The sequence below is a fragment of the Poromitra crassiceps genome, assembly GCF_964638095.1.
Source record: "Poromitra crassiceps genome assembly, chromosome: 29".
Lineage (NCBI taxonomy): Eukaryota > Metazoa > Chordata > Actinopteri > Beryciformes > Melamphaidae > Poromitra > Poromitra crassiceps.
This window is the reverse complement of record NC_139641.1, coordinates 3248082-3270601: the sequence shown is the minus strand read 5'-3', so window position 1 is coordinate 3270601 and position 22520 is coordinate 3248082. Positions and strand designations below refer to the sequence as shown.

General features: G+C 45.6%; 1 protein-coding gene across 1 annotated transcript in view; it reads left to right on the top strand.

The window, feature by feature from the left end:
- Positions 1–22520, top strand: part of LOC310799907 (F-actin-uncapping protein LRRC16A-like) — a gene marked incomplete at both ends in the record, with an annotated part of 126622 nt that overhangs the window by 28396 nt on the left and 75706 nt on the right. The window contains 6 exons of the mRNA XM_083662515.1: positions 8925–8984; positions 13690–13811; positions 14402–14499; positions 16151–16221; positions 17677–17750; positions 20597–20672. Of these exons, the coding sequence (XP_083518641.1) occupies positions 8925–8984; positions 13690–13811; positions 14402–14499; positions 16151–16221; positions 17677–17750; positions 20597–20672 (501 nt within the window). The remainder of the gene's footprint in view (positions 1–8924; positions 8985–13689; positions 13812–14401; positions 14500–16150; positions 16222–17676; positions 17751–20596; positions 20673–22520) is intronic.

Here is a 22520-nt window from a genome sequence, read left to right as displayed (position 1 = left end):
CTCAGATCCCACTTTTTGCCTATATCCGATTTTTGGACCTTCTGCTAACATCTACGGTACTTTAAAAAGTGATCCATATCTGATAGCTGTGAGCTTCACACTTGCTTCACCTGAAACAACCTGCATTTGACAGCCTGGGTGAACCCAGCCTTCAACGTGCCATCACATACTACAGTATGTCTGTAACGCAAGTTTCTAAGTGACTGATATAGGGATGCAACGGTATGAGTTTTTGACGGTATGATAACCTTGGACAAAAATACCATGGTATCGCGGTATTGCGGACCTTTATGTGTAAAAAATGCCAATGAACAAAATGTATTTTATTTTTAACAGTTTGCTGAATTGTGGACTGAGAAAAAATGTGAATGTAACCTCCAACTGTAATGACAGTTAACTGGCAAGTAGGGATGTCGAAAATCATAATTTTCTTTGCCCGACAACCGACCCTCATTAGCCGACAATTGTCGGTTAACCGAGAAGATTAAAATGCGCATTTTGACTGTCTGTGCCCCATTAAACCCTTACCACAACAAATGCTTGATTTTTTTTCATTAGAAAGCGTTATTTTTACATCTACAAGCAGAAGAAAACACATTAACAAAACGAAAAGACAAGTTGAATCCTCCAGCCATCTAAACAAAAACATTCCTCCGATAGGCTATACTGTTTAGAGCTGCACGCATTGCATATTAAGCACACGTCAATTGACACGCAGCCGCCCCGTGAAGTACTTTGAGTGGACGACAGCCCAGGCTGGAGGGCGCACTGACAACGCGTGCATCACTACAGTATCTTCTACTTTTAGCAATATATAATACCTGCTTTTGGTCTCACTCCTTCTCCCTCTGTCTTCACGCACGCAACGAGGGCTATGCTCTCTCTATCTTGCAGGGCTCCACAACAGTCATTATGAAGACGAGTCCGCATGCAGCTGTCAGTAGCTGCTTTCACGGTGCCGCGTCTATGTGCCGACGGGCCGCAGTGCAGACAGGTTGCAATGCCGATAGCCCACAAGCAGAACCAGCTGAGCGAGGCGGCGTGCAGCGTGTCGGTGGAGCTAACCTCTCCCAGCCCCCACGCCAAACCTAAGCTCCCCCCATGCCTAAACCTAACCTCCCCTCAGACCCTAACCCAAAACCTAACCTCTCCCACCCCCACGCCTAAACCTAAGGTCGGCATTGCGGGTGGACCCTGCTTTCACACCGGCTTTGAAAGTGTCAATGAATGCAGTCTACAAACAATCCGTCTCTCGTTGTGAAACAATTTCTCCGAACTGCTCTGTGTTGGACAGTAAAGACTAACGTTAATTGTTACTTTTCAATCGTCAATTAGACGCATGTCTGCATTTTTGTAACACGGTAAAAAACTACTGTTTGATCGTTGAGTGCGAGCGTATGCATGATGAACATGCAGAGAGGGAGGGAGAGAGAGTGAAACCGAATGAACCAGTGAAGAAAAAGTAATGTGCACGTTCCATCAGGTTTGACTCCAGACACGGACATGCGCAGTGCACGCTGAACGCTGTGAGATGAGCAAGGTGTCAGGTTTCAGGCCATGCGCTCCTGTCCTGACTAAACTGAAAAGCTGACAGCGGCTGGAACACAGAAGCAGCAGAGTGACTGGCTGGCTGTAGTCTGCACAGGGCAGGCAGGGCGTCAGGGGACTGAGGGGAGAAATGCATCGCACTTCTCCTGTCTGGTCAAAGCAGAGGGGGGCGGGGCTGTGGCGCATGTATGGAGCGGACAGAGAAGTCAGTGCTGCTGACAATGCACACGGATTTTCTCTCAAACATTTGGAAAAGCCTTTCTCTAAATTAATGTTGTTCTGGCAGGAGCTTTTAATTCCTATATCCTGCTGCTACAGTAACTACTTGTTAACATTGCTTACAGCGAAGGAGGAAAAAAAACACCATATTGGCAACACGTTGTATGCCAATTTAATATGCAAATTAACCGTTTGACCGACATGCTTAACCGACCAATGACGTTGTCGGCGGTTAACCGGTTAACGGTTAACCGTCGACATCCCTACTGGCAAGTATGTGTGTGCTTTGGTAATATAGTACTGTTCTTACTTATAAATGTACACGATTTAATCTAATTCATTTGATGTGAAACTAAAACATCATAATAATATCAAATACACGCTTCTCTTTTGTAATGGGTGAACAACACTGGACACAAATAATGATTGCTTCCTCACACATACACCCCCACTCTGCACACCCCAAACACTGACACAAATGTCATGATGGCATTTTCTGAAGGTCCTGGAAATATATTTTGTGCTTCCATAAAGGTTCAGAAATCTATTCCTGTATATAATCCAGCCCAGTTATTCCCAAAGACCGGTTCAAGCTCAGGTCGCACTTGCAGGGCATTTTATTTAGGTCGCCATATAAAAGGAGGTTGGGCCCCGACAGCCCAAATAAATGTTTATTCACCCCCCCCTCCATCATTTTGGTGATTTTATTATGCTACATAAAATGTACAACAGTGAGGTTCCCTTTAGATTTGGTTGTTTTCCGTTAGTTATCGATATGTAATGTTACACAAATATGCAAAATATAAAGTTCGGCACATATATTGGATCAGTCAATGAGGTTTCTCCATATTTTGTGTAAAGCCAGAGAGTATGGTATACATACATTAGGGAGAAGAGAACGTATTAACGTATGGAGTTGATTAAATAAATAATAATAATAATAATAATAATAGGGATGCACCGATCGATCGGCACGTGACCGGAAATGGCCGATTTTCACGTGATCGGCCTCAATCGGTGATCTGCGCCAGTCACTCTAAAATGCCGATTCTGTGAGCCGATTTTCAAGTGACGTGCGCGAACCCAAAAGCAGCGAGACAGAGTGGATGAGTTGCAGCCATTCCGTTGCAGCCAAAACAAAAGCTGACACTACACAGTACACACATGCCACAGCATGTCTTCGTCGGTGTGGAGCCGCGGAGGGGCCGCCGGGTAGGTTGGAGTCCACAGTACACTCCAGTGTGAGCGGCTCGCTTCACCTCACCATCCCCTCTTCCCCGACCAGCCTCCACATCACCGCTGCCTGCTGCTGCTGCTATCTGTCAGTCACGTTGTAACCCTTAAGGTCCTTACACATCAAGAGCGATGCGAATATACGGCACGAAATTGCAATGCGAGTTTTGACCCACCTGTCAATTACAGCAACGTTAACGTGTACAGCCAGGAGAGGACTTTTGTTTCGTATTGCGAATAGAACGACGAACATAATAATAAAACTCATCGGACCAGTGTGCAAGGTTTTCTGTGAGGATTTTTTTTCGAATGGCGGATTAAAAAAAACGCGCTCTGTGTGTAAACTACGATATTCAAACTGAGTCAACTCAAACTCATTTCCTCATCTAGGCTACTCAATAACAGCCAAATCCACAACTGTAGAGTGGGCATGGCTTCGAAGGTCTCTGGGCTCCAGAGCTTTAGGCTATAAACTCCTTGTCCATGGATAACATTTTGATGTTTGATGTTTATTTATTTTATTTTATTAGTTTATTTGGCAGGGACATAGGCCTATACAAAAAAGCATTAAACCCCATAGGGGAAGAGATGCTTTGTAACAGATTTAGCCATAGGCTACTTTCCATCTGAAGCCCCTGTTCTGTTGCACCTTTTTTCTTTTGGAAAAGTAAATGCATGATAGCTGTGGGATATACTGGAATTAATTGTTTTATATTCATTGTATTTACACAAAAAAGAAAAGCTCTGTCCAGTAACCTGGAACACTTTTATTTTGAGATGTTTTTGAGTGAGATCGTCCTACCTCATGCAAATTATAAGAAATGTGACATGAATGTTAATTTTCTATTAAAGCAAAGTTAAAAAGTAAAAAAACAACCTGCCAATTATTGTTCTTAGAAAAAAAATCGGAATCGGCAAAAATCGGTATCGGCAAGTCAGACTACGGTATTCAAAAATCGGAAATCGGAATCGGCCAACAAAATCGCAATCGGTGCATCCCTAAATAATAACACTAATAATAATTAAAAACTGCTTTAATTTGTGTTGCACAGCTCGTCAAATATGGCATTCACAAACAAAAAAGGAGTAGTTAGCACAACTCGTTTGCCAGACATGTGATTCTCTCTCTCTCACACACACACACGCACGCACACGCACACACACACACACACACACACACACACACACACACACACACACACACACACACACACCCTCTCTCTGACACACACACACATTAGATGACACCGTCAGTCACGTTTTGGGTCTAAACACTAATGTATGAGCTAGGGATGTTCATCAATGATCAAAAATCGATAATTAAAATAAATATAATAAAAATAAAAACAATTGATCATAATTTATTTTTATTTTTATCGATAATTCATCGTTAAGGAATTGATTCGATCATGGAATCGTGGAATTTTGATTTATTATTATTATTATTATTATTATTATTATTATTATTATTGTAGCGCGGGGTAAGGTGGAGTATTATGGGATAGCTAGTAGGGTGTATGTCTAACTGTATCTGTCTGTTATGATGTTCTGTGCATGTGGGGTTTGGGGTTTTGGAGTGGCAAGTGAAGGGAGCATACGGGCAGTGGGTGGAGACTAGGGGAGAGCTGTGTGGAGCTGGAAGAGAGCAGACGTGCTGGGGAGAGCTAGGCTAGGCTAGGAGAAGCTAGCGAGGTGTTGGCGTGCCTGCCTTTATGTGTGTCTGTCCGCTCGTTAATAAAGAGTTTGATAAGCCAAAGGATCTGCCTCGGTGTGCGCCTCATTCCGCCACATTGGTGTCAGAAGTGGGATCGTTTTGGCTTAAAAATCAGGCTCGACTTAGCGTTAGCAGTTAGCCGTTTCTAGCTAGCTGCCATGGACGACCACAGCGGAATGGCACGTGACGGAGCACGCCGGGAGTTGACGATACCTCCGGAGCACAGCTGGTGGTCTGCCAACTTGGGGAAGATGGAAGCCCGGTTGTTGAAAGAGGTCAGACGGCTGTTGGAGGCTACGCCTGCCTGGGCGGAGAAGTTGATGCAGCTAATAAAAGAGGCCACTCTGCACGGTGAGCAGCGGCAGGAGCCAGCGCGGACAGCTTGTTGGACTTGTGGGAGAGTGGGTCACTTAGCGAGAGGGTGCCACTACGGTTCCAGGAGAGGGACCAGACCCAGGGAGCAGAGACTTTGGGCGCGTCCAGGTGTCTGCTGGACGTGCGGGACATGTGGACATTTGGCCAGGGTGTGCCCCGACGCTTTCCGAGATCAAAGGACAGTGCGAACGGAGGGAGGTCCGCCTGGAGGAAGGGTGAGGCTCTGTTGGACATGCCGTTCGCCTCAGCACTTGGCCAGAGAGTGCACTGAGACTGTGGGGAACGGAGGAGACACACAGCCTGGGGAGGAGGTGAGCCACCAGAGGGAAGAGCCGGTTCTTCAGGTCGGGGCGATTGTGTTTCCTGAGGTACCAGCGGTGCAAATGTCGGAAGAGCCGGCCCAGTCAAACTGCTCCACACCCCCCGCTGGTGCTGTGCGGAGGTCCGGGGTGGAGAGTGAGATGCCGTCCATTTGTGTTCCCACCGCTGACCTGAGCTCGCCGCCCCCTGGTGGAGGGCGAAAGGACAAGCGTCTACAGGTGGAGGATGAGAACGTGACTATGGGGGATGTCGATGTGGAGGAGTGGATACGCAGACAGGAGGAGGACGCTAGCGTTGGACCGGTGCGCAAGTGGGTGGCGTTCGGACGCCGGCCTTCCGTGGAGGAGGTTGGCATGTGTTCAAGTACCACGAAGGGACTGTGGGAGTTGTTTCCGGACCTGAGGGTGTGGGAGTCGGGGATTCTGGGGTTGGAAGGGCGCGGGAAGAGTGGCAGAGTCGTGGTGGTGCCCAGCTGCCTGCGGGGGTTGGTGCTACGGGGGGCGCACAGTGGCCGCAGCGGTCAGGGGCATCGCAGGCCTGAAGAGACACTCAGCCGCCTTTGTCGACATTTCTACTGGGTGCAGATGGAGGAAGAGGTAGAGGACTACTGCCTTTGCTGTGTTGAGTGCGGTGCGGGGAGGGGGAACAAAACTGTTGAGTGGGGAAGGGTAGGACCACCTGTGCCATGGTAACATCAGAAACGGAGATGGGCTAGATGCACGTGGGACTTGGGGATGTGATGTGCGGGGGGGGAATAAAAGGGAATAAAAAGGGGAAATGTTCTGTTTAAAATGTAAAATGTTGAATGGCTTATAGTGTTGATGTAGGGTTGTTTTGGGGGTGTCATTTGGGGGCAAATGGTTTAAAAAGGGGGGGGCAGTGTAGCGCGGGGTAAGGTGGAGTATTATGGGATAGCTAGTAGGGTGTATGTCTAACTGTATCTGTCTGTTATGATGTTCTGTGCATGTGGGGTTTGGGGTTTTGGAGTGGCAAGTGAAGGGAGCATACGGGCAGTGGGTGGAGACTAGGGGAGAGCTGTGTGGAGCTGGAAGAGAGCAGACGTGCTGGGGAGAGCTAGGCTAGGCTAGGAGAAGCTAGCGAGGTGTTGGCGTGCCTGCCTTTATGTGTGTCTGTCCGCTCGTTAATAAAGAGTTTGATAAGCCAAAGGATCTGCCTCGGTGTGCGCCTCATTCCGCCACATTATTATTATTATTATATTTTTTTTTTTGCGGACTAGGTTTGGGTGGAATTCGTTCTACGTCCACTCCGTTCTTCTGAGCAACTTTTCTTTTCATGAGTGCTTGTGCTTAACGTTACTACGGTGCAGTTACTACGTTACTTAACGTTACCACGGTGCAGTAGGCTGTGTGTTCACCAGCTTCTCCATCAGCTACTTCTGTTGTGCGTGATGACGAACGCATGTTTTCACTAACTGTCAGTCCCTCTAAAACATCCCACTGTTGATGTTTCCTCACTGTTTCCCACCCATGAGTGTTGTTGCTCCCACAGAAGTACAGTATAAAGCCCTTCTTTGTTTTCATAGCATGAAAGACCTCCACAGGCTGGGCACTAACGGCCCACAAGGCCCCATTTCATGCGTCAACGTTGCAGACTCGCCACTGGCCTTCCTTTACAAATTTAAGCTTGCTGCAGAGTCGTGCAATTGTTCATGACATTTTATACTATTTTGAAAATATTTAAAGTATTTCTGTGCATAAAACAAAGTTGTGATTTATCAAACGTATCTGTTCATAAATGTCTGGTTTGCCTATTCAAGATAAGATGATGTGGAAATGGCAATATACGAATGGTCTGGAACGTTCATCTGCACAAATTCACTCCTCTTGATTTATAGATAAGGCCTGTTCAATTGGGTCGTGATGGTTTGTCATTTTTTAAATTTTGTTCCCAGACAAAACAGTTTGGGAAAGACTGATTAACTAACACTGTATGAGTTAATGGTGTTAGGGGTAGGGTTAAAGACTATGAGTTAACACATTCACTGCCAGCCTTTTTTTTTTACTGTAGGTAGGTTCTGCCAGAGGTTTTTTTTGAGGATTCTGGCTCATCTTTCAAGACCCGAGGATTCTTTTCTGCTAAGATTTTGTGAACACACAATATCTCAAAAGAACTAATAGAATGTGTGCTTTCTCTGTCTAAAAGAGTTAGTTTGTAGAGTTAGTAGTTATGTAAGCATTAGCAGTTGAATACAGCATGGTTTCAGCGTCTGGAAATTTATTCAGAGATAAACGGCTTTTTGTGAAATTCGATAGAACAGTCACTTTAACCATTCATTTTTGGCATCAGTAAGACGTCAGACATCTAAACAATAGTTTTGAACAGTAATTTCCTCCATAACAGCAGGAAACCCCCCTCTGCTTCCAACTCCTCCCTCCGTGGGCGTTCTCCTCCGCAGCGTTTGTGTTCTGCTGCTGCTGCTGCGAGTTTGAGCAGCCTCCCTCCCTGGCAGCGAGTGTGGATAGGGCTCACTTGTTTCTTGGGTTTGAGAGCTTTGATGAAGCTTTGTGCGATTCTAGGCTTTATGCTGCGTGTTTCAAAGTGTTTTCCACCCAGTCTATTTTTGGAATCCCCCACCGCCAGCTCCCAGCGCGATAATGCGTGATGAAAGCGTTTTCGCCAATCCATTTTACAGTAGAGAATGGTTTCCTCGCGCGTTACCCTACAGTTTTGGCTCTGCTTTTCCTAGTGTGGAGAGCACTGTCGCCACTTAGTGGGTCCGTGGAATGGGTTGTACACGTTCGCTGACTCCAATATTTTTATAGGAGACGTGGGGAGCGTTGATCCACGTCCCACCGTCAAATTTTTTTTTTTTTTTTTAAGCCGAGATAACTCGTCCTTGGCAGTGAACCGTCGGATTCTGTAAGCCGAGATAACTCGTCAATGGCAGTGAACGTGTTAAGCTGTGTTCACACCGAGATATTTATTTTTCTCTCTGTCGCTCGATTCAACCCTTTGGAATCGCTCTGTCGCTATGTTTAAATCACTCATCAACAGGCACACGAATTGACGGACATCTGGGGGCTATATAACATTACGCAATGTCATGATATTTGTCCACTACGAGCCACCGTAGTTGTTTACAAGCTAAGCCTATCAGCGTGCTCCTAACGTGAGCTCTATACCGGTAGTACAGACTTCACTTCATGTCAGCTGTCAGCCTGTCAATCAGCTGTCAATGTGGTTTGTTGCCACACAATAAACCAGCGGTTTGTTCCAAGCCAGTGTGATCCTTGACTCGCTCTCACACGGCAGCCAATCAGCGTTGAACAGCGAGCGACTGATGCCAGCGTATTTTCTCCCTATCGCTCTGTCTCTGTCGCTCGGACGCCCAGCGATTTTTCTCCCGGGCGAATATACGCTCAATCGCTCGTTTGCATTGACTTTGTATGTAAACTCGATGCCAGCGAAAAACTTGAATAGGTCGGTGTGAACGCAGCTTTAGGGTTAGGGTTAAAGACTGTATGAGTTAATGGTGTTTCTTTCTCTCTTTTAGGTGGAACACTCCTTTAACTATCTGGAGATCCAGGGGATTGCTTGTAACAAGCCTACCCAGGTACAGAACAGCTGACAGCACCACACCACACTGTAACAAGCCTACCCAGGTACAGAACAGCTGACAGCACCACACCACACTTTGAGAGCACAGCATGGTAACACACACATCATGTTAAAGACACACAACACATGACAGTGTACTTTAACTGGTGGTATACTGTTGTTACGTACAGTTACAGTATATACTAGGCATGGGCAAAAGAATTTCGAATTTTCGAATCAGCGTTTTTATTATCAAGATTGACTTTTGTTATTGAAAGTCAAAAATTGTTTATTGACAATCTTGTCTTAAAAAGTATGTTTTCCGTTGTTGTTTTTTTACCGGCGCCTGTCTCTTTAAAGGTCCCATTCCGTGCAAAAGCTGTTTTTACTTGTAAATGCATATATACTGCTGTCATCCCTCCCTGTAATGAGTGGTCACAACCTCAGAACTGCCACAGTTGGATTTGTCCCTATCCAGCTTCCCCCTGCAGTCTCCTTCAAGCCACGCCCCCTAACGCTCTGTTCCCCCAGACGGGTTAATGTGACGTCAGTCGCTTCCTCAAGCATACTGCGCGGGTCTCTCTCACACAAGCTACCTGCACCATTTTGTCTATAGCTACAAAATTAACACTTCTAGCTGGAGCGACGCCAACTGTACGTGATCCAGCAACTGCGGAGGTGCATTCGGTAAGTCTAGGCATTTTGAGATGTCCTCTTTAGCGTAGCAACCGCTAAGTTAGCGATAGCTCGTTGCTAACGTTAGTTGTGGACACAACCTAGCGTGCTGGTCCACAGACGCTAATCTGATTGGCCGCTGGGAGCCTGGGGCGGGCTCTCCCTCAGCGGCCAATGGGAACTGTTAGTTCTGAATATATTATAGAAACAGACCATTCTTGGGACGCAACGAGATGAGGAAGTGAGAACTCCGTCAGAACGAACGGGGTTGCTATATTTTCGACAAATTAATCAACAGAATCATGTTTTATGGACCAGAGACACACGTTTTTAAGAGGTTACAGCTGCACGAATTGGCACCTTTAAAGTCCCTGGAAACCAGAAATATTTCTTTATTATTTAGCATTTTGAGTTCATCACATCACAGGACCCTATGTTAATAAGCCACCAGCCAAATTTGAACGATGATGAACGTCGCAAAGTATATAAATTTAGGTTTGACAGTCGTGGCAAAACTCATGAGAAAATCATTATTTTTTAGAGTGTATTTCTCCCGCGGACTGTGTGGGCGTGTCCCATCTGCAGCAGGTTTTCCGAGAGAGAGAGCGCGAGACACAGGGGGGAGGGAAACGGAGAAAGAGATCAAGTTACACTGTGTACACAGCACGAGTGTGTGTGTGTGTGTGTGTGAGAGAGAGAGAGAGAGTAACCTGCTCCACCAGCCTGTGTGTCTCTCGCTCTCTCTCACTAGTCCAGAGAGAGAGAGAGAGAGAGAGAGAGAGAGAGAGAGAGAGAGAGAGAGAGAGAGAGAGAGAGAGAGAGAGAGAGAGAGAGAGAGAGAGAGAGAGAGAGAGAGAGAGAGAGAGAGAGAGAGAGAGAGGCAGACAGCGAGGGAGCGCTGTCACTGGGGGCAAAGAACGGACAAAAGGAGGGTGGGTGCGGATTGCGTGCGTGTACAAAGGTTATATAGAGCTTATGACGTCATAAGCTCCTGCGTTTTAGCACCTCGCGCACTGCTGTCTTCAATGAGGAAGTACTTTGTAGAATCTTGTAGAAAAGTGGCGATTTTAAGGCTTTGGGTTGAAAGTAATGTATAATAATTTCGGAGGCACAAAATTACTAACATAAGACCCTAAATAACATAGTTAGAACGTTTTTGTGGATTTTGGTTTCCAGGGACTTTAAGAGCAGCAAGTTTGTCCATGTGACGTTGCCGTAGCCGCTGGCTGCCCACTCACTCACACAAGGACAGAAATGGTGTCTACATTACAGCAACACTCAGCCACATGGAAAGGTTTCAAGGCTCATTACTGCGTGAAGAAAAGCTGATATTCTTTCTACGGTTCCATCTCGGCTTTGTCCGGGGAGCTAAGCTAACGTGGCTAACGTGGCTAACGTAGTCTGGGTCTGTGAACGTCAGTAGAGTGCCAAAGTCACCCCCTCTCCCTTGTGTGTGGTGACCTTGAGTAACCCCTCTCCCCTGTGTGTGGTGACCTTGAGTAACCCCTCTCCCCTGTGTGTGGTGACCTTGAGTAACCCCTCTCCCCTGTGTGTGGTGACCTTGAGTAACCCCTCTCCCCTGTGTGTGGTGACCTTGAGTAACCCCTCTCCCCTGTGTGTGGTGACCTTGAGTAAAATGCTTAGGAAACAAATGACTTGGTCAAACCAGGCGATTCAACTATACCTGGAATCAGGGGAGACCTCATGGTGGGCAAATTCTGACGAAAAGTCGACTTTGGCCAAGTCAATTTCGATTTTGATTTTTTGATTGATTGATTGATTGATTGACACTGCGTAACGCGTCATCATTCAGAAACCACGCCCAAGACGGGGGAAAACACAAACTCCTGTCCAATCCTGGCGTTCTCCTATGTCGCGTGCATGGTTGCGTGTTGCATCAAAAGATCGTATATACGGAAGATGAACACTCCAACTTACTTCTTGACAGCTAGATCCACATTTTTCTTCTCGCTAATTCTCAATGGCTTCCTTGTTTTGCTCAGGAGTACAAAAAAACTTTAACTGCCGATTTTTTACATTTGTTTTCTGCGCAGCCCACCACACAACAGCTTTTAACTATGTTTAATTCAAGGAAAATGACGCTGGTGTGTGGAAATGAACGGAGCTCTTCCCCCATGATGGGTGTGGCCTATTACATGCAGTGTCTCTATATTGCCTAGGCCTGGGAGAAAACGATCACATATGGCCCTAACCCTCCTCCATCCAGTTAAGTTAGACAATTAAATCATCGCTAAACATGAACTCTGGACTGTGCCCGTTGAATCAGGTGTGGGTATTTCACAGTTACCCTTCCAGAGAAGAGGCAGTGTTGTTTCCACATGAGGAAAATCCTCCGATGTAGAGACTAGAGAGGTGGAGGTGGATGTAGAGCAGGGATACTCAACTTGCCGTTTACATGCCCCTTATAAAATTCAGAATATTGTCATTTTCTGAATAATAGTGGAATATTGTGTGCATGTAATTGTAGTCAGTGTCTCTGTCCTTCAACAACAGAACATATTGGAATAGGCCTATATTTAGAAATATGCCGACAGTTTACTTTCTTAAATGATGTAGCCTATGTTTTAAAAGAACATGTAATATATTAGGCTACTGTAAGCATTGTAAAGTCATTAAATGATCACGATGTAGGCCTATATGCATTTCGGAGACATCAAAGTGAATCAATCAACCAACAATCAATCAATTTTCTATTTATATAGCGCCAAATAACGAGGTATTGCAGGCCGATTTTAATACTAGCTTCTCTGACAACAATGCTACAACCAGTCATTTGAAATGTGATATCCTTTGCAGAGTGGAATTAATTTCTGATTTTATTTCGGCGTGTTGTGCGCCGGTGGAACACACTGAAAGCGTATTGCACAACATAGCCTAATAAACACAAAGCCCACGATGTTTCTTTTCTTTTCTCTACACTTCTGACTTGCTTGAGGGGATGGTGCCATGACCGTTAAAGCAGTAGCCTACGAGACGGCGATTGAGCACCGTGCAAACTTCACCAGCGGTGAAAACGACAATCAGCCCAGCCGTGCGTCCTCGGTTCGTGTGCCCCAGGTTGAGCAATGGGCATGATGGTCTGGTAGGTTGTAGGCGATGTCCGTGCACAGAGGGGTGGAGATAGTCTGATACAGCCGTGCTCCGGTATGGAGATGTCTGGGCACGGCTGGAAGAGGAGCGGTGGCCCCCAAAGCGCAGCGCAGCAGCCCATATCCAAAAGCACACGGTGCCAGGTATCAGACAGCATTGATCTTGTGCGTAAAAGAGCGTGAAAACAGTTTCCACAACTCTCTAAGAAAATGTTTAGCCTAGGCTACTACAGGATTTATTCATACGCCAAATCCAGGCGATTGGTGAATTATATAAACCCTAACGGCACTATATAGCCTAATACATATAGGTACAGCCTAAAAACAGCCTAAAAAGTTAGTTAAATTGCGATGTTTTGCCTTAATTAATAAATATTAATGGCACTAAATAATACATTCGTCAGGTTGGGAACTAATGGGTATATTTCTCCTTGATGTATAAACAAGAAATACAGGGTTTCATTTCCCGTTTCCCGGGTATGGCTCATTTTCGGGGAAAATATTAAACCCTACTCCATAGAGTGTGAGTTAACACTGTCTCTGTTCCTCAGCTCTTCATAGAGACAGTCCGCATGTCTGGGAACGCCCACAAAATGTTAAACGGCTGGCGCGCGAGTGGGGTAAAACCGCCCATATATCTCATGGGCTGACTCACCAAAAGACGGTGCTGCGGCTCTAATCTACATGTTTGGGGGTTCTAGAGCAGAACACAAGACGTCTGCTCAGATGTGCGTTTACTGCGGTGGTTAAATCACCGATCGTGTCTGCCTGGGCTGGGCTATCAGCTAAATTCTAACTTTGCTGAATGGATAGAACGGGGGTTTTTACCCCACCCTGACCACGCCCCCAGCCAGGCTGAGCCAGCTAAACCAGCGTCTATGACGAGACGTGGCCTCAACCTATAGAGTGTGAGTTAACACTGTCTCTGTTCCTCAGCTCTCCATCGAGTATGAACGGGGCTCCTTCTCTCTGAAGCTGCTCTCCACAGAGGAGGTCAACGAGGTTGTCGCCCACATAGGAAACTGTCTGCTCAGGATATGTCCTGGACTAGCACCCAGGTGAGTTTAAAGTGTGTGTGTGTGTGTGTGTGTGTGTGTGTGTGTGTGTGTGTGTGTGTGTGTGTGTGTGTGTGTGTGTGTGTGTGTGTGTGTGCGCGTGCGTGCGTCCGTTAGAGCATTCACAACTACTGCATTTTAGTAGTCATCGACTACTCCCAAAAAGTAGTCGAAGGATTTTTTTTTTTACATGACGTCATTTAGCAGACGCTTTTATCCAAAGCGACTTACAATATCACATTTGTCAACAGTACAGAAAACCACTATGCAACACAATCAATGACAGCTAAGACATTTTGATAGACTAGCACCATGTAGGAAGTAGTTTGAGAAGGAATAAGTAACATGTAGCATTAGTAAGTTTGAGAAGGAATATATTTTTTTTTTTATAATTAAAAGATGTTAGTTCAAGAAGCGCCCAGGTGTAGCCTGAACAGGTGAGTTTTTAGTCTCCGCCGAAAGATTGGCAGTGATTCGGCCGTTCTGACCCGTCAGTGATGTGGTTCTGACCCGTCAGTGATGTGGTCTCTGATCAGAACTCAGTGATGTGGTCTCTGATCAGAACTCAGTGATGTGGTCTCTCCTCCTCTCAGTAAAGTGATGAAGAAGCTGTGCATGGAGCCTCTGGACAGGCTGGCCTCTCTGCACACGCTATGGGACAACAACAAGCCTGCCGAGCCTGGACCCTGTGGTAAGAAGCTGCCTTTCTAACCTACTGACTTTAAGGAACACTCCGCCCATTTTCAACCAGCTTTGTATCATTAGAACATCAGTAAGGTAAAGTAAAGGTAAAGTCCCACTGATTGTCACACAATGTGTGAAATTTGTTCTCCGCATTTGACCCATCCCCTGGGGGAGCGGTGAGCGGCAGCAGTGCCGCGCTCGGGAATCACATGGTGATTTAACCCCCCAATTCCAACCCTTTGATGTTGAGTGCCAAGCAGGGAGGCAATGGGTCCCATTTTTATAGTCTTTGGTATGACTCGGCCGGGGATCGAACTCACGACCTCCCAGTCTCAGGGCGGACACTCAGACCATAAGGCCACTGAGCTGGTGAGCAGTAGTATATCAGAAAACTGTAAACTGTTTTGAAGTCTGTCATTTAATTTGACAGTTATTGAGTGTTAAAGTGTGGACCAGTGACATCACTGGTCCACACTAACTCAAATGAATAACTCATTAACTCATTCATCTAGTTTGACAGTTATTGAGAGTTGATTTAAAGCAGCTACGAGCAACTTTTTCGATTGTTATTAAACAGTATAATTACAATATTGATGCATCACATCTTACCTATAATAGTAGCTGAGACCAAAGCCGTGTGTATCTGAGATTGCTCCCTTAGGTGTTTATTAAGTCTGTGTCTGTCTAAACTCGCGTCAACAGGGGGCTCTCTAGAGCGACCGGACTGGGTAACCCGGAAGTGAAACGCGGAAGTGAAACCCGGAAGTGAAACGCAGCTGCCTGCCTACGCCGTTTGCGCTGCCTAGCAACATAACATAAACAATGTGAACGCCACGCATACTCTCGCGAACATCTCTCGTTATATTCTAACAGGTTTTTTGGAAGTTATTTTGTGGTTATGGCCGAAGTGGCTGCTGCAAACCGTTTCATTTCACTTCCTGATCTGCCCTGGCTACAGACAGACTAACACTGGCCGATTCACTCGGGGTTCAAGCGAGACTACTCTGCGTTGGTCTCGTCGACTATTAGAGGTAAGATGTGATGCATTGATATTAAATTTATACTGTTTAATAACAATCGAAAAAGTTGCTCGTAGCTGCTTTAAGTTAATGAGTTATTAATTTGAGTTAGTGTGGACCAGTGATATCACTGGTCCACACTTTAACACTCAATAACTGTCAAATTAAATGACAGACTTCAAAACAGTTTACAGTTTTCTGATATACTACTGACATTCTAATGATTCAAAACTAGTTGAAAAATGGGCAGAGTGTTCCTTTAAGGCTTTTGCACACTAAGTCCCTATTTTTTCTTCCGAAGAAATTGCACGTTTTAAAATAAACCTGACCTCATGTTGTGTCACTCACGTTTACACACTGACTCCCCACCCCATCTAATGGCTTGTGGACCCATGTGATACATGCTGAGCAGCCTATCAGTTCATGTCCGGTTTCGGGGAGGGAAACGTTGTGTGCAGTGTGTGGACGCAAGGCGTAACCACAGCAAAAGCTCTGCGGTTTAAAAGGATATAGTCTAATTCTAATGTCAGACTACCATCTTGTTTCTTCCCCTTCTTCTACATGTGAAATATCAAATATTTAACTTCTCTCTCTCTCTCTCCTCGCTCACTCTGTCTGTGTGTCTCTCTCTCTTTCTAGGTGGGTTCTCTCAGATGTACAGATGTGTGTGTGACTGGCTGGGCCTGCCTTACAGAGAGGAGGTGCAATGGGTTAGTATTAGGGATGACATTTGAAGAAATCCATCCATAATCCATCGTTGGGAAAATGAACACAAAATGAAAAAGCCTACGGCAGAAAACACTAAAGAAAGCGTGTTTTTCCTCAATTAAATCCTTATTCCAAGAACTTATATCCAACAGAAATCCTCTTAAACAAGACATTTTGTTCAAACAAACAAGCGAGTCTATGGTGTGGCTTCCACGCTATTGTTTGATGCACTGTGGATCTGGGGGAATATGCCTTTGGTTATGTTGTTATTAGGGCTGTCAGCGCTAACGCGTTAATCGCGCCTTAATGCGAGCCGACCATAACGCGTTATTTTTTTCGCGTTAAACGCATGCCGCTATTTTGTCCCTTCGTCGCACCGTACTTGTAGTCAAGCCGTTCGGTTTCCTGTCCCCTGCTTGTGGAAGAGGCATGGAAGAGAACGACAGCAATACGCTTTTGTATGGCTCGTTTTACTTTAAAAAACTCCCCAAATGGCACAGTGGACAAGTCAAGAGCCGTAGTTTGCACCTTGTGTAAAACGGAATTAAAATAAAATAAAATAAAATCGAGTTTGAGGCGAGCCATCACCTAAAAGTAGCTAGCGGCCAGCTAGCAGCCAGCTAGCAGCCAGCTAGCTAGCGCGAGACTCATCACTCATTCTTCCTTCAGAGTCTCGGATGCGCGGGTCCTCTAACCACTGGGAGGTCGGCTCCAATGGCTTCACGCGATATACACGTTATCAATACACAGTTTACAATACCGAGCCATTATTCACATGGAAGTGCCAACGTTTTTAGCTCAGACACAGCCTTCTTCGGCTGTGTCATTTTGCAAAATAATGGCATTTTAAACATGCGATACAAAGATGCGATTAATCGTGATTAACTATAGTTAATCGCACGATTAATCGTGATTAATAAAATTAATCGTTTGACAGCCCTAGTTGTTATACAATCTCACTTCCATGGGAGTAGACGGATTAAAGTCCAGCTGAAACGGCTTTGCGACAGTATCTTCCAAATACCAGGCATGTTTCAATAACAGTTTGTTACAAACAATTTAAAGCTGTAAACTGCCCCCCCCAGTTGGTAAGATGTCTCATTACTGCCATGAAGTGAAAAATAATTTTAAAGTCCCTGGAAACCAAAATCCACAAAAACCTTCTAACTATTACATTTAGGGTCTTATGTGAGTAATTGTGTGCCTCAGAAATTAATTGACATTACTTTCAACCCTAACTCCGACACACACTGTGTGTGGCTGTTCAAGTTAAAATCTTGAAATCTAGAATTTTGAGTGAGGCAGACAAATGCATACAGTCAGTGCTTCCCACACATATCGTGCGTGATTTATTCTTTACTTGGTTGTTTCTATATACCCCACACACTTAGCGGACGCGTGTTTACAAAGCTAAAGTGTTTTGTTAACACTTATCTGTGACTGTTCTTCTCTTCCAGGATGTAGACACCATCTATCTGACACAAGACACCAGAGAACTTAACCTGCAGGATTTCAGCCATCTGGAGAACAGGTGAGAGGAAGCAGGCTCATAGCAGGAGAGCCTCGATGCCCATACAGACAAAGACAATGTATACATTCCCCTTGCCCAGCAGACACTGTGTATCTTCTTGCATACCTGCCAACATTTTCAGCGTGTAGCAACGAGCTAGCGTGTAGGTTTCTGCCGTTAGCTTGGTAGCTAGTTAGCGTTGTTGTTTTCCCTGAGGCGGCAGAGGACTATTTACAGCGACACACAGGGAGGAGGGAGCGGAAGCTGCTCTGATTGACATGGTCGGAGCCAATGACAGAGCTTCTTAAGCGGGGAGCGGAAATCCAGCAGCGTCTGAAATGGACGCCTCCAATGGGAGAGCAGCTGTAGAGCAGGGGAGGGGCTTATGCCAGCAGCCTGTTTCCTTGCAGCCAGACTCCTCTCCCGGAAGGGAGGGGAGGCTGGCCAGCGAGACTAGTAAAGGGGAGACTCGTCCAGTACCCATAGAACCCATTTTCATGGGGGGGTACGGTGGTGCAGTGGTAAGCACTGTCGCCTCACAGCTCGAAGGTCCTGGGTTCGATTCCCACCTGGGACGCTGTGAACGCTGAAGGAGTGCGTGCCCGTCCGCATGTCCTCGAGTGCCCACCGCCCGGGTGGGGTCGTCAAAAAGGGCCTTTCTGTGTGGAGTTTGCATGTTCTCCCCGTGCCTCCCGGGGGTTTCCTTCATATAGGAACCCCTTCACCAAAACATGCAATATCTTGGTGGCTAATGTGGTGCCTCCTCTGGTCGTTAAGGGCGCCTGTTCAGAGGGAGGGGAACTGGTTGGAATAGCGTGATCCTCCCACGTGCTATGTCCTACCAGTGAAGCTTCCTCTGTCAGGTGAAAAGAAGCAGCTGGCTAACTGCCCATGTCTCGGAGGAAGCATGGAGCCAGTTTCGGCTCTCCCCAGATCGGCAGAGGGTGGAGCAGCAACAGGATAAATAAATAAAATTAGCACTAATGGGGGCTAAAAATGGGATAAAAAAATCGGGGGGGGGGGGGAGAACCCATTTTCATTCTGATATCTTGAGGTGAGAGGGACCTCTAAAAAATAAATTCCCTCGCCCAAAAATGTTGCTTAACTATGGAGCATTATTTACCCCCCTTCCCAACAGACTAGTATGACATGGTACCATGCCTCCATACATCTAGTTTCATATGATCAAGAAACTTCAAACTGATACACAAAGGTACATCGAGATGTGCTACCTGAGAAACACCCATTTAATTTGTATCACTATGACATTGTAAGATTAAAGGGGGATTTACCCCCCCCCCCCCAGATTTCTAGCAAAACGCTATTCTACTTTATTTGAAAATTCTGCAGGCAAGATGGCCGCCTATAGTCCCGACTCCCTTGTACCCTGGCAGAATTCCTAGCCCATAAACTAACTAATGACTTGGCCAAAAGTCTGTAACATACAAAATAAAACAAACAGTAATGTCTTCATTTGATGTAGAATGCAGACGACATGTAACTGGTTCGTTAAACTCGCATTCCAGGAATATTGTATTTACTGCAATTCTCCAGATAACGTAACTGGCTCGCGCATCGGCGAGCGTGTTTGTCCCGGAAACCCACTCGCGTTGCGTCAGAACACACACTTGATTTGGGGGCGGAACACGGAAGGATTGGGCAACGCCAACGCCAGTGCCCAGAACTGTCAAATCAAATCATCGACGACGGAGACGCTATGACCCGCCTCTCAAACCCCTCTTTTGTATGACAGGCAGTATTTTCAGTGTATCAGAGATAGAGAACATTATAAATATAGCCACATTATAAACGACTAACGAACGCTGGTGATCCATATGGAAACAGTGTTACTCGAAATGGTTAAAAGTTATATCAGTTTGGTCATTCAGTGGCGTTTTACTGCCATGTAACATAACTAACTAGCCGCTAACATTAGCCACAGTAGGCGATTACCCATGATGCATTGCGCTGTTAAAGGGCTCGTGCTAAAAACGGCTCCATTGGAGTGAATTGAGATGTTGCAACTCTCCTATTATGGCTCTGGTGTGAACTACATTAATGATCACATGAAGAAAACATTTTTCACATGAGTGGGAAAGGGGGGAGTACGCCGTGATGTCAGGTTGTACCATTTTGGAGGGCAAAAAAAAGCAGGTTTGAACCCATAGAGGGCACTTATGCTGTTGAAAATGATAAAGTTTGTAGAATATTATACATTTGGTCACAAATGTGGAAATTCTGAGCAGAATTCTTCACACACCTCCCCAAAAGCCGTAAATATTGGTTAAAAGCTGGGGGGGAAAGTGCTTTGGGGGTAAGTCCTGCTTTAATGTATTTCCTTGAATGATGTGAGGATTGCGAAATTCCAATGCAATTTAATTTAACCCGTTGATACCTGATGCAGCATTTGCGTGTATATCCCTCATTTGTGTGTGTATCCCTTTAAGACCGGTTCGCGGTCTTAAAGGGATACACACACAAATGCTGCATCAGGTATCAATGGGTTAATATAAATGGTGAATAAACAATTTGAACTTGAACTTGAACTTTGGGAGAAAGGGTTACAAAGACTTACCTGAAAATGGGGAACTTTATGGAGTTACTTGTATCTCCATAAAGTAACTATCTTTCCCGCTCTGAAGAAGGGAAAGAAACGCTTACTGTACGCGTTTTTTTTTTTTTTGTGATGTGAGCCAATAAATCAAGTGAAATGTGAGTGTTTTGTCCTCCGTGACTTTGAAAACTGAGATGTGCCCTTTCAGCCTTTTTTTGAACATATTTTGGATGTTGGGTTTGGCACTCCACTGAGAAACCCATTGGTGAAGCGCAACCTTCTTTTTCTAAACAATAACTGTCTTTCCCCTCAGAGACCTGGTGGCTATAATAGCAGTCCTGGAATTTAACCAGTGGTTCTCCAAGCTCTGGACTAAGGACTACAAACTGGTCAGTTCCCATCCTAAATCACCTTCTGTCTTCTGTCTTCTTCTTCTTCTTCTGTTATGCCTGGTTCAGACTACACAAATTCAGCCCGATATTAGACCGATTTGGTCGTGTGCGACAGATTTTCAGCGTCGGGCCCGAATATGACCGTCGGGGACGACGATCGGCCGTCTTCACCTCTTGTAGTGTGACATAATCAAAGACCAGCGTCGGGACGTCTAGGACGCCTCACGACGCCCCACGACGCCCTGACGAAAAGACTGGCATGTCAGTCTTTTGGACATGGTTTCGCCTAGTTTGACACCCCGGAAGACGGGTATCAGGTCCAGGGGAGACCGCTCCGCTCCAGACCGATCCCTGCTCGATACAGATTTCACCCGCTCGCACTCTCCGCTCCGCTCAAAAGAATAAAAGAGATAAAAAGGCCAGGGTGTTTTCATTTGCGTTTAAACGCCTGGGCAATGGCATTGCTCACTACAAATAACATTAGCTCAGCAGAGTCGGCTGCATGCTCGTTTCTCTTCCTTCTCGTCTCACAGCAGCTGGCAAGAAAATAGTGGGCGTGCACATGAAGTAAGCCAAGTCTTATTGGAGGCTGGAGCGGACATCACAGTGCATCACAGTAGAGGCTGTCACTTATCCAAATAACGTTAAATCTGCGAGGGATATATATAGCCCCTGGATTACATACATGTTTCACATAGGGTTGTGTTTGGATTTCGAATTTTTATTTTGTCCAATATTGAAATGTTCTACAATTGCATGTTGTAATTCATAAACATTATTTCTATCTACCACTTAGCCTATTTAGGCTGATTTGGTTGCTATTTCTTGTCAATGTATTAGCCTCAATGCGCCTCAATGCATTCTGGGAGATTTCGTTCACAGGTCCGCCTCCCCGACGACCTGTGAACTCGCTGACGACAGCAGACGACGTGATGACGGTGGCATACGATGCTCTGTCGGTGTTAAGCGAGAATACACTTGTAGTGTGGCCAGTCTCCCGACCAAGACATGTCACGAATTTATGGCAGTATGATGGCCTCGTCTGACATGGTGACATCGTGAACGACAAAAAATATTGTGTAGTCTGATCCTGGCATTAGCCTACTAGCCTTTTGTTTACCATAATGATTAAGTTCGGTCATCTAATGGATTATTGGAACATGACAAGGAGTCATCCCCTCTTCCTCACCGCATCTTGCTTGTCATCTCACGCGATGTAAGTTGCTTGTTTACAAGTTAACAGCTTTGTCAGTGTTATGTAACGTTTAGCCGCAACGCGCAACTATAAAGGACTTTGTCGCGGCTACCTAACGTTACATTGGCAAGCTTACCTCGTTGGCTTGAGGTTGACAGAATTTGCAAAACAGCTTATCGCCACAAAACGTTCCATTCTGTGAACGCGGATTTCTATGGCCCTTGTGTTGTTTTGGTGTGTCTTCTTCTGTGGCGTTTCATTCAATTCAATTCAATGCCGTTCAAACAGCGTTTAGGTGCTTCTGGATTTGACGTATTCGTCGTGTCGTTTCACGTGCCGTGAAATGACGTACCGTGATGCCCGTACCGTGAACTCACGGAACGAATACATGTACCGTAACACCCCTAATATATATATATATATATATATATATATATATATATATATTAGAGATGGGATCGTTAACGCCATTAACGGCTGCGTTAACGCGAGACTCTTAACGCGCGATAAAAAAAAATTCGCCGTTAATCTATATATATATTATTTTTTTTACCTTTATTTATACAGGGGGAGTCTCACTGAGAGCAATGCTCTCTTTTTCAGGAGCGCTCTGTTCACATTCACACACATTCATACCTGGAAGCTGTCCA